Raw genomic sequence first — 15217 nt, 5'->3', positions numbered from 1 at the left:
GAGACACACTCTCTTGGTTTCCACAGGGCTGTTTCCATACAGAGCTGGTTAGAGTGGAGGGGCTTGGGTTCAACACTTACAATACCTTTTAAGTGTAGGACAGGTTTAGCCTACTGTTTTAGAGTTGTTGCACGTGTGATATAATCAGTATTGTTTCCAGCTGACCCTTCCATGTTAAAGGAGGAGGAATTTTAGGTATAATATCTATATGACGTGACAGCCTGGTTTGTAATGGGGAGAGATTTTCACCTGTGTGAGCTCCAGAAAAGTATAGAGGATGTACCGCACAGAGAGAGAGAGAGAGGCGTGTCCAGGGTTGTTTACTCACTTAAGGGATCAGAGATTGTCCAGATAAACGTTTTATTGGTATTGCATCTTAACATATGTTAAGAGCAGCAACTATAAACTCTCATCTTGTACTTCGGCTTGAGTAATAGTTCACACGAAAACAAAATACTCCTCAATAATGTTCAACTGTGTTTCCGATGTTTTTATTAAAAAATATATTCTTACCTTTTCTGGTAAGCAGTTAGATGAAACCCGTTTGTTTGCAATTGTTCGCTAATTTGTTGAGCAACTGACTCGTTTTCTTTTGTCTTGGTTTTCATGGTGAGGTGCAGTGTGTCTCTTGTGTTTTATCTGTCTGTTGGGTGTGTTTAGTGATATAAAAATGGTATCGTTAACTGTTTTAGTATTTTTTGGATTGTTTTAAGGGTTGTTCCTTTAAAGTCAAGAACATTTAATTATGTGGAGGAAAAATTTGGCCCTGCGTTGTCACCTTTTAAAACACACGACATCTCTAAGACTTTATAGATTCTGATTTAAAAACAAACAAAATTCATCTCAAGCAACATTAGATACTATGGAACAAACATGAGTTTCACTCTGACATTATGGGGTAGCTGTATCCTAACATTTAGCCTAATTGAGTGTGATTTATCGCTAGCACAAAAACAGTGAGCTAATGTATTTGTGTAATGATAAATCAGTAGGGATGAGTGTTAGACGCTTTGTGTAAAGGTCAGAGTAAAGGGAGACGATGCGTTTAGGAGTGCATAATATATTCCTCCTTGGCACGCTGTCCCACCAGTAATATCTTTTAAATATTTTGTGCTAACTCAGTGTGCTGAAATGTCATGCTGAGGCAGAGACATCTTGAGGAAATTAAGAGTAATATAGTCTGATTATTAAAACAAGTATCTCTAAATCTGTGTGTGTGTGTGTGTGTGGGCAGGATATGACACACTAGTAAATTTTGTGTATGGATCTTCAATATTATAAGTACCTATTTCCAGGTTTTCCACCACCAGCCCTTACCCCTCAACCCCACCAACTTCTCATCACACACACTGACACATACAGACAGAGACACACACACACACACACACACACACACACACACCTTCTTTGGCTTCCTCCCAAGGCGGTCAAACAGATTACTACGGGCGTTAACCCCATCGATCTGTTCCAAATGCCAGGAATTAGATTTCAGACTGGGGAGGAGAGAAATAAAGTGCTGTAGTATTTCTTGCTGCTCGACTTGAGAGTTAAGTGCTGCTATGCCTCGCTCAGTGTGTACCCGTCTTTCCTCAGGACTTCTTTGTGTTTTATATTTTTCTCACTTTATTGCTTGTAAGGAGCATATTTCTCTGGAACAAAATTTGGATGTTAGACCCAAACCTCTAGAGGAACTGCTTGGAAGACCTTGAAATCTACAAAACTGTCTCTGAACTTTTGAGTAAGAAGAAGCAAGATTGAAATAAATAAATGTGAGCGCAGGCAAAATGTATTTTTTCCATATATAATGAAGTGTAGGTCGTCAGCTGCTACTGAGCCATGGATCAGTTAGGTTAGTGAACCGCTCCTTTGTGAGGTTATAATGGAGGCCTGGTTTATTACACTGTTTGACTCTGCTTTATTAGTGCGCTGTGAATGTCAGGCTGATATGTCTTCACTTTCTCTCCCCATATTAATCCGCTTTTTTCACCTTTCTCGTCCCATCACCCTCACTATCTCCATGTCTCTTTTCTTTGTGTCTTTTTATACTCCCATAGAACCTGCTTAATATCCGACATTATGCTCGGCACAGTCTCCATAGCTGCCTAAGTATTGATTAATGTCCGACTGCTTGTGCTACCTAATGACAGGCTAAATATAAGCATCACCCCCCCCCCCCCCCATCTTGGCTCCAAGTGTGGATAGTTACACCGTTGGCATGACAACACAACAGTCAAGGCACTGTGAGCAGTCACAACAGATTGTGTGCATGTGTGCCCAGCACAAGTAGGATAAGATGAATGAAGCAGGAGGGATGAACAGACAACGTGAGAAAAAGACGAGATCGCTTTTTGATGCTGTGATTCTTCATTACTTATCTTGGTGGAGCCGTTGGCACGTTCCGAAAAGAAAATGACATTTCTGACAAGAGAAAGATTTATGGAAGGATTTGGTGAAACCTCTTCTGAGATAGTGAGAGTATTAGATTTTTTTGGTAACATTTTAGATAAGGGTCCGCACATGAAGTTTATACATGGATTAGGTTTGGATTTCATCATTTGTCATGATGAAATATGAGTAAGGCACACATATATTAGCAGCATCTTCATACATAAATGAACTGTTAATCCATTAACTAAGGTGATCAGTGATCATCATCAGTTATTATGCTGACTGCTGAGTAATCATGACTCCAACAATTGCTCCACAAATGACTGTCTGGTATTTAAAAATGTTAAAGACAGATTCACTACTCCCCAAACATGATGAAGCTATGAAGAAGTAATCCTGACTCCAGCTCTTACAATTCAGCAGATTAGTCAGTTCTTTGTTTTGCCCTTAAACTGAAAACTTGCCTGTAAGGGAATCCTGAACATCCCTCAATAACCCATGACTGATGAGGACTGAAACACCTTTATGCATCCATGAATGAGCATACATGTTTGTAACTGATGCCTCAGAATGAGTATGCATCAATTCATGACTCATTTAGGATAATGCACAGACGCGTATCTGAAGCGTCAGTGTGAGACAGGCGGCGTGCACACGCAACAACAGTGACAGCGACAGTAATTCAAATCACTTCATTTGCACTAGAAAAGGAGATAACATGTTTTTGATTAATAAAAAAGAGGGGAAAAAAAACATCAACAAGAAAAACAGACAAGGGTGTTTTGTTGGAATTGATTACATCTACCTGTGTGAGTGTTGCCTGCAGGAGAGAGTAGAGAGAAGACAGTAATAGCTTGACTCTTCAAAAGCATTAGGGAGATGTTGTTGTAGTCTTTGAGATATTATGATGAGAATTCCACTTTTCGCTCTCTTTTTTTAGACTGATTTATTAAAGTTTATCGGCAGTTTTGTTTATACTTAAAGATGTTTAGTCCCAGCCTCACTGTGACCGTTATATAAAAAGTGGACTTTTTTCAGTAGTTCAGAAGCTCAGTTGCATTTTGTTTTTAAAGAAAAATGTGTGAAAATTCAACATCCCCCCCCCCCCCCCCCCCCCCCCCCCCCCCCCCCCCCACACACACACACACACCACTTGTTAAATATTGTGGCCATAAACACACACACACACACACACACACACACACACACACACACACACACACACACACACACCACTTGTTAAATATTGTGGCCATAAACACACACACACACACACACACACACATCACTTGTTAAATATTGTGGCCATAGACACACACACACACACACTTTGAACGTCTCTTTTTAAACACTGTAAAACAGCGTATTTACTGAAGAAGAAGAAGTGAGGAGCCTCACCATTCCTCCCCACCTACACCACATTGTCATTCTCCGTAATCAATCTTCTTAAACCTGCTGTATCACCAGGCTCCATTGTGCTCACACTGACAAGTTGAGTTGCCCACATTTTCTCCTCTGTTGCATGGTAACAAAGTGAGAGTGGCAATCCTAGCAGCCCACCTTGTTATGGCCAGCTGGATAGAAATGAATGGTAAAAGTATGCAAATGGGATATGCTCTGTAATAGCCTGCTGCTTTATTCCGCTGTGTGGATAGGATAAAGAATCCCCTCCGTGTCTAATCACATCCTCTCCCTCTAATTTCACCTGAAGCATATCCACAATCTAGTGTGTTTGTGACTGACAATACAGGATATATTGTTCTCTGTATGTGCGCAGGGGAAAACCTATTTATACCAGTAATTGGTGTTTTTTTTTTTTGACAATTTCAAAAGGAGTCACACAAAAACACTTGATTATTTAAACACCAGCAGCTCATGATTAAATCTGACTGCAGCAGCTCATCATCCTCTAAAGGAGAGAGACAAGAAGACAACTCAAATTCTACACATGTATCAGCCATGACACCTGCCCTGCTCTTTACCAAGTCACCAACACGTTGCACACATGTTTGCTTCGACCTCTCTCATCCCTCCACATTGAGTTTTTCAATCCGCGCTCTGTTTGGCCCGGCTGTGCTTGTTCTTCGGTGAGAAATCTCATTCAGTCGCCGCCTGATGGCTAACAAGGTCAAATAACTCGCCAGATGAGATGGACTCTGTCAGAAGGAGCCAACACTCACACCACCTGCCATTCAGCCAGCCAGTCATCTGTCTATCGGCCCCACACAGCGACTCACCGAATTGGGTGTCGATAATAAGACCAAGGCTGAAAATGTTTACCGCTGATAGGAATATCATGACACACTGGAAATCACAGCAAAACCAGTTAGCCAGTTGTTGTACCAATCAATAGTAACCTACACTACTTATTCTTCATCGCTCTTAATTCTCCCCCTCTCTCTCCCTTTCATACACTCTTTACCTCGGGTTGCTATGGCGACATAAAATGGCTGCAGCTCTGGATCAGAGCGGGGGCCCTGCTCATGCAGCCTTTGAGATACATCCTTTTACATGATGATTTAAAAAACACAAAAGGATTCAATTACCGTATGTCGGCATGTTAAGAGAGCAAAAAGTGATTCAATATTTCATTTCAGATTGTTTTTCATGAACAGTGAACATTTTTTTTTTTAGTGGATCCATCACAGTATGTGAAAGCATAATGACAGTGAGGGAAGAAGATTTTCTTCCACACTACTTGTGGCGGCTATTGATTTATTGAACGACGCGAGGACTCACAGAGCACAGTGTCAAGTGTTGAACTCATTTATGGACAATTTCCCCAACTACAGTATCAAATATTTGAAGTACCCATTGTCTTGGTGTAAGCTGATAGAAAGAAAATCGTATACATCGTGAACCTTTGTTGGACGCAGAGTAACAACAAGTCTGTATGTTAACATTTTTGTCTTTGAAATGAAACTTACAATGTTTCTCTTTTTGCTCGTTTCCCTCCGCTCACCTCTTTCCTACCTTTATCTCCACTCTCTCTCTTCCCTCTTCTCCACCTCTCTCTCTCTCTCTCTCTCTCTCTCTCTCTCTCTCTGTGTGCAGTGTGACAACGCCAAGGGGCTGAGAGCCTTCTTTGATGCAATATGCTATGGCCCCAAACACCTGATGATCTTCGGCGGCGTCTGCCCCTCTGTGACCTCCATCATCGCGGAGTCCTTAGAGGGCTGGAACCTGGTCCAGGTAGGTTTTGTACAGTATATATCATAGCGTGTGTGTGTGTGTGTTGAATATATACGCACACTGTTTTTGGACACTGTGGTGCCACTCTGTTTACTACATACATATCTATTCTCTCAGATCTGTATGTTTTCAGGCCCTTCCATCAGAAAACCTGAATGTGCTTCTTAACAGAGTTTCCCATACTTCCTTCCTTTCCCTTATGAATACGGTGTGCAGATATAATCCAGGATTTTAAAGGGGGCTCCAACTCATGGATTAATCCTTTATTAGCCTTGCCGGGTTGAATTTCAAATTGCTGTAGCTCTTATATGCAGAATCCTCACTCCTTCTACGACCCGATTTAATGAAGCTCAAACTCTTGCTACAGCATAGAACCCGATATCAGTTCAGGAAAAAATAGCATTACTTACAAAACACGCTCTCATACTGCGAAATGTTTGAAAGCATATTTTCAAATTATGAATGCTGTTTGAATTATTAATTATCAAGGCTGATTTGTTTTTGGCCTGACGATGTGAGTTATCAAGAAAACACACATGAAATAGATTTCACAATTTAATTAGATTCTTAAAGCTTTATGATTTCTCCCTGCAGGCATTAACGTCCACTCATTCCCGCATCTGGTAATCTTTTGACCCTCCAACTTTATTGCAGACAGTTTCTTTGACTCTGCACTGTTCTGCTGTACCAAAGAGGGGGAATGCATCATCCAAAGAATACATTCCATTTGTTGTGAACTCTACAAAGGTTATCAGACGAGGATAAGGAAGGAGTGAAGCTTGTGTGCGGGGGAGATAGTGTAAAATTCAAGAGGCTGCGTTTTGAACTGAATGTCACATTACTCGGCATATTTCTTCCACTAAAAATTACAGTGAATCGGCTGCTTTTTCTGCCCCTCTTTGCTCCGCTGTCAGGGTCACATAAGAATGAAAAAAAAAAAAAAACGGGCAGGATGAAGGAATGAAAAGAAGCCTAATTTGTGGTTTCTGTGTTCACTTCCCTTGGATAATAATGAGCACAGATTTGAAAAAGAGGGTTTGTGAGTCAGAGATGAATCTCTAGTGCTCTTATGTAGTTTGTGTGTGTGTGTGTGTGTGTGTGTGTGTGTGGTCTTCCCTCTCAGTTTATTGGGGTGTTTGGTAGTGATTACCTGAGAGAAATGTGGTAGCAATCATATGCTCTGCTTGTGTTTTACAAACCAGGCTCTTTTTTGTTCTCAGACAAAAACAAACAACAACAGTTGCTGTAGAAGGCTATCTACTGTATGCTTTCACCCATCATTGCGGTTTCTCTTTGTCCCCGCCGCCTCTTCTTTCATTTTTCCACTAAAAGATGAAGGCCTGACATCGCCAGTACCATTTTCAACTTTTTATCAGACATTATTCTCGATTAGCAGGCTACATATAATACGAGTGATGCGCGACAGCACGTTTTAAAATGGTCTTCTCCTATCCTAGCAAACGGACTACCGCCGCCTCACGCATGTGCAGAAGGTACGTGCTGGTTGACCGTCTCCTCTAGTATTTGCAGTGTGTTCTAGTGCAACTTATTGGCTGAAGCAAAAGGCGGCGTGAGGCGATGCCGCAAGGCATTCTTCATCACCACGAGTTCTTTGCAGTCTGCTTGCTGTGTCAGGGTCCTTAAGAGGTCAGAAAACACTCAAACAAGATGCCTTTAAAGCCCCTGCCGTATTCAGCGCCAGGGGCCACACGTAAAATTGCCATAAGCAGGTTAACACAAAAAAAACCATTTTTCCACTGCTGCTAAAATCCATTTTTTATAAGTTTGCAAAACTTATTTACAACCATTCAGGCTGTAGTTGATCAGGTCATTATCGAACTAAACATACCTGCATGTAAGTTTTTTATATTTCTGGCGCTCTAGGATGTCAGGAGTTCAGGTTTTATTACTCTGAGTAGCAGGAAATCTTTGCAGACCTAAGCTGCATCCTCCACAGTGCATGACTCACCAAGCAGCCCTAATGCGCTGAGGAAACCTGCAGAAAGACACGTCAGTGTGTAAACAACACACCAGATAGCTTTCAGGGGTTCTGTGAGGCACACGTGCAGTTAGATGGCACCTTGCTGCTCAGCATCAGCCTCTCTGCTCCATCTCTCAGCCCACTGACTTTCATGTGTTCCTACTGAACGTGTTCGTGTGTCCCTTGAGTTTAAGTCGGACTTAAGTCTGAATGTGGGAATGAGGATGGGAGTTGTGGAGTATGAGAATAGAGAGAGAGGGAAAGAGGGATGATTGCATTGCATAAATGCTACAGTTTTGTTTTTGTTTTTTTTTAAAGTGAGCTCTGTTGTATTTTTTAACCCAACCCTGTCATCTTGCTTGAAGACTTGAGTTGGTGTGGAAGGAAAAAGAGAATTCTTCTTGGTGATGTTCAGGGCTGGGTTCAGAAGGCTCATCATTTCCACTTCAAACCTGAGAGGGTGCAGAGACTCTCTACAGTAGAGACAGCTGACAGAAGAAGCTCTAGTAAAAAACAAACAAAAAAACAAACAAAAAAAACATCACACCCTCTTAAAAATAGCTTTCAGTCAGTGTTGATGCCTAATGAAGTCAGCACTGAAAGACTACAACTGAATACATTGAATTATACTTTTGGGGACCCCTGTGGACAAAGCAGGGTGATTCATCTCTCGCGGATCTTGTCCTGTTCATGTGTAAGTGGCCAATAAAGTAATTATTCTGTATTTGTTTAAAGCATCTAACATGCAACTCAAGTAATATCTTAGGTGTGACATAAAAAAGGCTGTTTCTTCAGCTTGTTGTTCATCTCCTCGTCTGACACCTACACCCCGGCAGCACTAACAAGATAGGAGCAGTCAATGTTCCCTGATGGTCTTCTTTGCTATTTTTTACGCATTTATGAGGATCAGTCTACATTTTAGAAAAAAAAAACAACCTTCTCACAGGAGCTTTAAATAGACTTCAGAGGGAAGAATCAGTGCCAATATTTTTTTAATATAAAGCCAAAAGCCAACATTTGATTTCCTTTAAGAAATGGGAATGATATCTAAAAAGAAATATGTTCTAACAGCTTTTTAATTTCTCTTGGGGTTAAAGGTTGACAGAATGAGAGAAATACCTGATACAGTAGTTGATAAGATTGATGGGGAAGAAGGGAGCAAACTTCTCTTCTAAACTTCGCTTTTCTTTTATTCATTTAGTCGTAAATCTGGAAGAATCAATGAGGGCATAACCTCATTTTTTAAAGATGTCGTGAGTGCAACAAACAAAAATAAATACAGAGAATGGCAACAACAACAACAAAAAAACAACCATTTGCATTTAACTACAATTTATTCAAATATGAAGTGTGTCTTTTTAAAGGTACAGTATGTAGAATTGCATGCTATGTTTACATGAAGATATCAAATCTGAATTAAAAATGGACTAAAGCCATGTTTATTCATATTATTACTTACATTACCTCAAAAAGTTCTCAAAGTCAGACAAATCTGTGTCTGTTTTATAGTTGTAATTGGACGAATCTTGTAGGTGGCTGCCATGATTAACACAAAATGTTGATCGCTCACAGGGAAACACCGGCTGTTACGCCAAAGACCGCTGCACAAGCTAGCGCTAACTGCTACTGAGAGCTGCCGTTCGCTGTGTGTGCCTCTGGGATAAAGACGTCATGTGAATTATACTCAGATACATCGTCAGTACACATATCGTTTTTCTCAGTTCGGTTTCGCCCGTTCGTAATGACTCAACGCGGAGTTCGTTCGTTTTTACTCTCCATATACACCACAAACCTCGATGTCCTCTTTTGTTATTGTTTTGATGTCGAGCCCCCTGGTGGCGGATTTTACATACTGTACATTTAACATTTGTATCATAAAATAAATTGTCTTTGTGTTCTGTATTCTGCTTGTGAAGTTGCTGTGTAGAACATCTTGATTAAGAAATACAAAATAATGAGGAGATAATTGTCCAGTGCCATCGTTGATTTTCAGCAGTCGCATTCTAATTACATTTTTCCATCGCTACGAGGATAAAGACTCATAGAAAATCATCAAAGCCAGAGCCAGTGTGGATAAAACAACCCTGTAACAATAGTGATCAGCCCTGTGTGCACAGATGGCATGTCATAGTGATCAGATTACCCGCAGCGTATCGTTAATCTCTGTATGTGTTGTATGCGAGGATTGTTTGTGACACTCTCTCTCTCTCCCATGTCTGGCCTTGATGTAGAAATGTCTGCTTTGTCGACTTGTCCTTACTTCCTGCTACATTTTGTAATTCAGTGCTGTACATGTGCTAAAATGACCGCCCCAGCAAATTAAAATGCTCGATAAGAATGCTCCCAGAGCTGATGGACAGATGGCGAGAAGAGGATTGAGGGAATGATGGAGAATAGCACACATCGCCTGTGAAAGCCTGAGAAGTGAATCTCAAAGTACCAGGGCAAGATGCAGCTGTGTGTGTGAGCTGCCATCAGCCACAAACGCCTCTGATTGCTGTATTTTTTTTTTTTATTTCCTCAAGACAATGACTGTTGAAATCACCCTCTTGGCAGCCATCTTGGTCTGCGATTAATCTTGTGTTTTCCTCACCATGATAGCACATCGTTCTAGAAAGCATTTGGCGAGCGATTTAAATACTCGCTGGCACAGCTACCTGTAAACCAGTCAACATGCTGCAATCTCTTCAACCATTTATTCCCAATTTACAAAAGGTCCTTTTCCTTTCCACACAAGCAGTGGAGGATAGTTTCTGTTCTAACTCACCGATTAGTCATATCACTGTTCATTTTCATCAATGTCGGCTGTGCAACGAGAAATTATCCTTCCAGATCATTCTTGCCTCTTGTAAGTGAAGGCGGAGTAAAAGGCCGGAATAGAATAGATCATTTGCAGAAATGGGCCTCAATGAAAAAGGCTTTTGGCGTCATGATAATATTTTTTCTGCTGTAAAAAAAAAAAAACAACATTAAGGAGAAGAGGCAATAGTGTGTTTTTTCCTGTTTGTATGAAAAAAATAAGAGATTTCATTGGTGCATGATACGGATAATTAAGGTTTGGGCTTTTTACTGGAACTGAAAAAAAAGAGAAGTAAACTAGAAAATCTTCCTCTGTTTATGTGATTCTTTGTCGTTTATTTGATATTTCCAGCTGCCCTGTTTCTGTTTTGTGAGCAAATCTTGTGAACCAAACCTTCAAAAAACATCAATATATGGTCAAAGGCTAGGAGGAGGAAAAAGTGTATGCGCCTTCCGAGGGTATTATCATCAAGACCTGAAGTCTGAACTAATATTTACCTGTATATGAAGCCCGTTTTTCTTTTGCTCTTGCTGTATCGATCACCAATGCTTCATTAAAGCAGACGATTTGAGGAGAGCAAAGTTGCATCCTTCCAGAGCATAAACTCTTGTTTCTGAAGCCTCCCCCAACTCTTTTGGGTCTTACTCTCCCCCCCCCCGCCCCTCTCTCTCTCCCTGAGTGCTACACTGGATGCTTCAATAAAACATGTGATGCCGAGCGCTGCAGTATTCTGCCTCACTTACATCAAAATTCTCCTGTGTACCGTATCAATATTTCATGGCTTTCAAAGTTTAGGCTAAAATCTCGGAGTGCAGGGACGAGGATGGTGTGAGCATCACAATAGATCATCATATATTAACTTTATGAGGAAAGTTTGGACTCAACTCTTCTTGCTGTGTGTGTACTTGTTTGGCTCTGCAGGTAACTTGTTGGTAATATTATCCTCCATTTAGGTTAAAATTACATCCCAACCCATTCACATATTCGAATGTCGGTTTTCTAAGGACAGGGTGTATTCAAATTATTTACTGACCCCTTTCTCATGACAGGCCAGAAGGGAAAAAAATGCACACAAAAGCAGCAACTCATGCTTCACATACTGTCTCAGAGCTTGAAACAAGACACGCACACTGGACACCTAATCTACACCAGTCACACACTGGATTACTGGTATACTACAAACTTGCTGGGGAAACATCTGATCTCACTGTTAGTTTTTTTTTTAAATGGGCAGACACTCAATTTGCTCATGTTATCAGTGCTAGTTGAGGTACAATTTTGAGAGCGAATTGGAGGACTTTTCAACGTCCTCTTTTATGGGTTGCAAATGACAGCACAGACTGCTGATGAAGTTAAACTAGGCGATTGTTGACATTTAAACCAGAGCTAATTCTGGGACAAATGAGCTTCTGCACTGACATAACAAAAAGAGGAAGGATGTTTCCTCATTGCTCTAACTACTTCGCTCTCTGTTTTATTGCTTCGAGCAGAGAAGGAGACAGAGGAAGATATGAATTACTAAGACTGATTTGATCATGAATGCTGCCTGCACTTGTAAAGCGCACCAGTAAAGCTGAGCTAATACAGGCTGTTGTACCTATACTCACTTTTCAATGCACGCCATTTGACAGGAAATACAGCAATTAGCTTATTAGGAACATTTGTTGGATACAAGCCGCTAATGGTTGCAAGTGGCAGTAACACATATTGAACAAACATGCTAGTTCGCAGGCACTTGATGATAACGAGCTTGACAAAACATATTTCTGTGTTTTACCAGCAAGGTAGAAACAAGTGGAAACAGTTTCTTATTCTCTCTTTTTGGCACATCTCTTTGACACCGAGGTCTATGAAACGTATTGAAAAGGAATACAAGATGAACACATGATGAATTCAACTCGAACATTTATCTTTCTTTTAGTCGTTTTTTTTCTGAGGCAGGCTGAGTCAAAAAAAGAGAAAAACAGTGTGTAGTACTAAAAGCACTAATGATGGTGCAGGACCTGCCCGTCACAAGCAACAATATACATACCACACACATTAATAGTTTAGGCTTGTTTTTGATGTTTTACACAGGGACTTTTTCAAATACACCCATCTTGCGAAGATCCCGCGAGCGAGCTGGGTGTATACAACTTTAGGATCCTTAATGAAAATTTGACTTTAAACAAGAAAACTTCATGCTTAACACAATTTTTTTTTTCACACCTTACATTTCTGTCTATTTATAATTTTAAACTGTGGCCATAATATACATGTAAAGCCAAGGCCATTTAGTTAAAGTTACGAGACAGCTATTAGGATTTGAAGAAATGTCAACAAAGACAAAGAGGTTAAGGTGTAAGGGAGCCAGAGAGAGAGATTAAGGACCAGATGATAAGTAAGTTACAGACTTAGAGCCTGACTGTTGAGGGATATTTGAGACCGATTTCAGGTTTCAGTTTTAACATGGAAAAACTACCAAAAAGACATGTTCCTTCAACGTGATGTAAATATAGATCAAATCTCAATTACATTTTGTACAGATTAGAAAACACACACCAAAGCAGAAATATATTTGATACACCCAAATTGGATGGAAATGACTGTATTGGTCATGTACTAAGTCAAATATTAAGATAAATCAGGATGGATGGCCAGAGGTTTGGCTGAACGGTTGAGAAAGTCAGAGTTGAGTTTCTCAGCACATAGTTTCTGGATGTAGTACAAGGTAAAGATTGATTTCACATCACAAGTGTGTTTAAATAAGCACCTCTCTGATCATAACTACACATTAGAGTTTGGGTATTTAAACATCAGTACAGGTTCAGAAAAGAAGTCAATCTCACTGGTCCAAATAAGCTCATCTAATCGACCTTATAGCACCATGATTCTAGTGAGCTTTGACAAAATGCCAAAACGCAGCTCCCACTCAACCCGCTGTGGTCTCCTCTGATTTTCTCCAATACAGGGACATTTTAGAAACCCAGGGCCAGGTACCTCATCGACCGGAAAATTCATGGCGGAAAGTAGCTTCTCTGCGGCCGGCATTAGGAGGAGCTTTTGAAATGATATCAAAAACAAGGGCAGACTTGCAGAGCAATTGGACATGAAAGAGGCCCCTGCTCCATTACAAGCCATTAAAACCATAACGGCTGCTTGGAAAGAGTGAAGCTTCGAGGATCGATAAAAGGCAGTTTAACTGTCTGACAAGGCTCACTAATATCTGAAACATCAACTCCTCTTCAGGAGGCAGAGAGAGAGAGAAGGTGGGGAGAAACTTAGTGGGTGAGAGAGGACATGGAAAGAATGAAAGATTAGAGATGATGACAGAGAACTTTCCATTCTTGTCTTTGTTCTCTCACCCCTCCCTGTTTGAAATGATTTCACCTGATCTCCACTGTAGATTGGACCAAAGAATAATTCTAAAGCTACATATCCGTCTCCACATATACATGGGGTGTGTGATGATTGAATAAAAACTAACTATGAGAAAACATGCAGGATGTAGAGTGCACATTTTCTGGTGGTGCCAATGTTAAAGGTAGCACAAGCTAACCACCAGTGTTCGGCCCCTGTCTGGCTCTTTTTGTCAGGAGATGTCAATGTAACTGATTACACATAAGGGGCAAATAATTTTGTCTCGTATTGATTTTCCTTGAATTGAATAAATTTAAATATTTAGCCAGACTATATTGTATTTATAGTGTAACACTGTATATTGATTAACTTTAGTCAGTTTTGGTGCTAGATAATAATAAAAAAAAACAAAAAACCATAATGATGCAAAATTCAATTTATTCAACATAATACTGTGAGTAAATAGATCAAGTATTATCTCTTAAGACATCACAACAGAAATAGAGAAGGAGAAGGTCTCTACATACATTATGTGCATGCTTTGAATGATTCATGACATTGTAATAACTGAAGGTGATTTTAAAGAATTGCCAAAATGAAAGGAAAAGAGTAATTTATAACCTAACCAGGATCCAGACAACAGTCATATACATTTCTTGGATATTATTAATGACAATAAAAGACATGGTGATTTTACTGTTATTAGTTTAAAGATATAAGAATTGCGTGTTGCTACATTGAACTTTTTTCCTGCATTTGGCGAAGGGGTTGATTTTTCCCAGACTTACTTTTTCCTAACAAACACAGTCTTCACGAGGCAAACAGCTTTAAATTCCTCAAAAACACTAATCCCTCTGCCAGTTTGTGTCCTCTTTAAACAGCTGTGCCACTCAGGCAGATAAACAATTGTTCAGATGGATAAATGAACGTGCTCATACATGCACAGAAGCAGCAGCAGACTTTCGCATGCGTGCAGCCTGTTGTAGCCATGCAAATAAGTCGTTCCCTCACTCCGTGTCAAATCTCCGGCGTTTTATCCTCTTTTTCCTTCCCCTCAATCTCTCCTGTAACAAAAGGGCTTTTCCTTTTCAAAGGGCCTCAGAATCCCCGGGGCACACAAAGTGGAAATGTCTATAATTGGTGAAAATGTGGCAAAGCGTTTGGCACCATAGAAGCTCCTTATTCTCATTATGCATTGCTGGCAGAGCAGCGGACCTGTTTCCGAGTGCAGAAACAAAACGGCTGAAACTGCTCGTATATGAACAGTCCTAGCATGTTCTCTACTATGTTATTATGATGTGTTTAGGAAGGAACATTTGCCAAAGATTTATCCTTGTTTTGTACACATTTGAATTTAAATTGGTACCATGATGTGCATATATTCAAAATGACGGAGCACTTTGTTTATGTTCTATGAAAACAGAAATTTTGTAAATGGCCACCTTGAAGGCTTTTCACAGTCCCTATCCGGCTACTATCAAGTCATTGTGATGCAAAGCAGGCCATTTCTCTGTTAT

General features: G+C 40.3%; 1 protein-coding gene across 1 annotated transcript in view; it reads left to right on the top strand.

Moving 5' to 3' along the window:
* The window catches only part of gabbr2 (gamma-aminobutyric acid (GABA) B receptor, 2), a 162473-nt gene that overhangs the window by 42070 nt on the left and 105186 nt on the right, over positions 1-15217 (top strand). Inside the window, exon 2 of the mRNA XM_079367452.1 lies at positions 5443-5580. Within this exon, the coding sequence (XP_079223578.1) occupies positions 5443-5580 (138 nt within the window). The remainder of the gene's footprint in view (positions 1-5442; positions 5581-15217) is intronic.

The sequence above is a fragment of the Symphodus melops genome (assembly GCF_947650265.1).
Source record: "Symphodus melops genome assembly, chromosome: 18".
Taxonomy (NCBI): Eukaryota; Metazoa; Chordata; class Actinopteri; order Labriformes; family Labridae; genus Symphodus; species Symphodus melops.
Note: the sequence above shows the minus strand (reverse complement) of the source record. Positions and strands in the feature narration are given on the sequence as shown.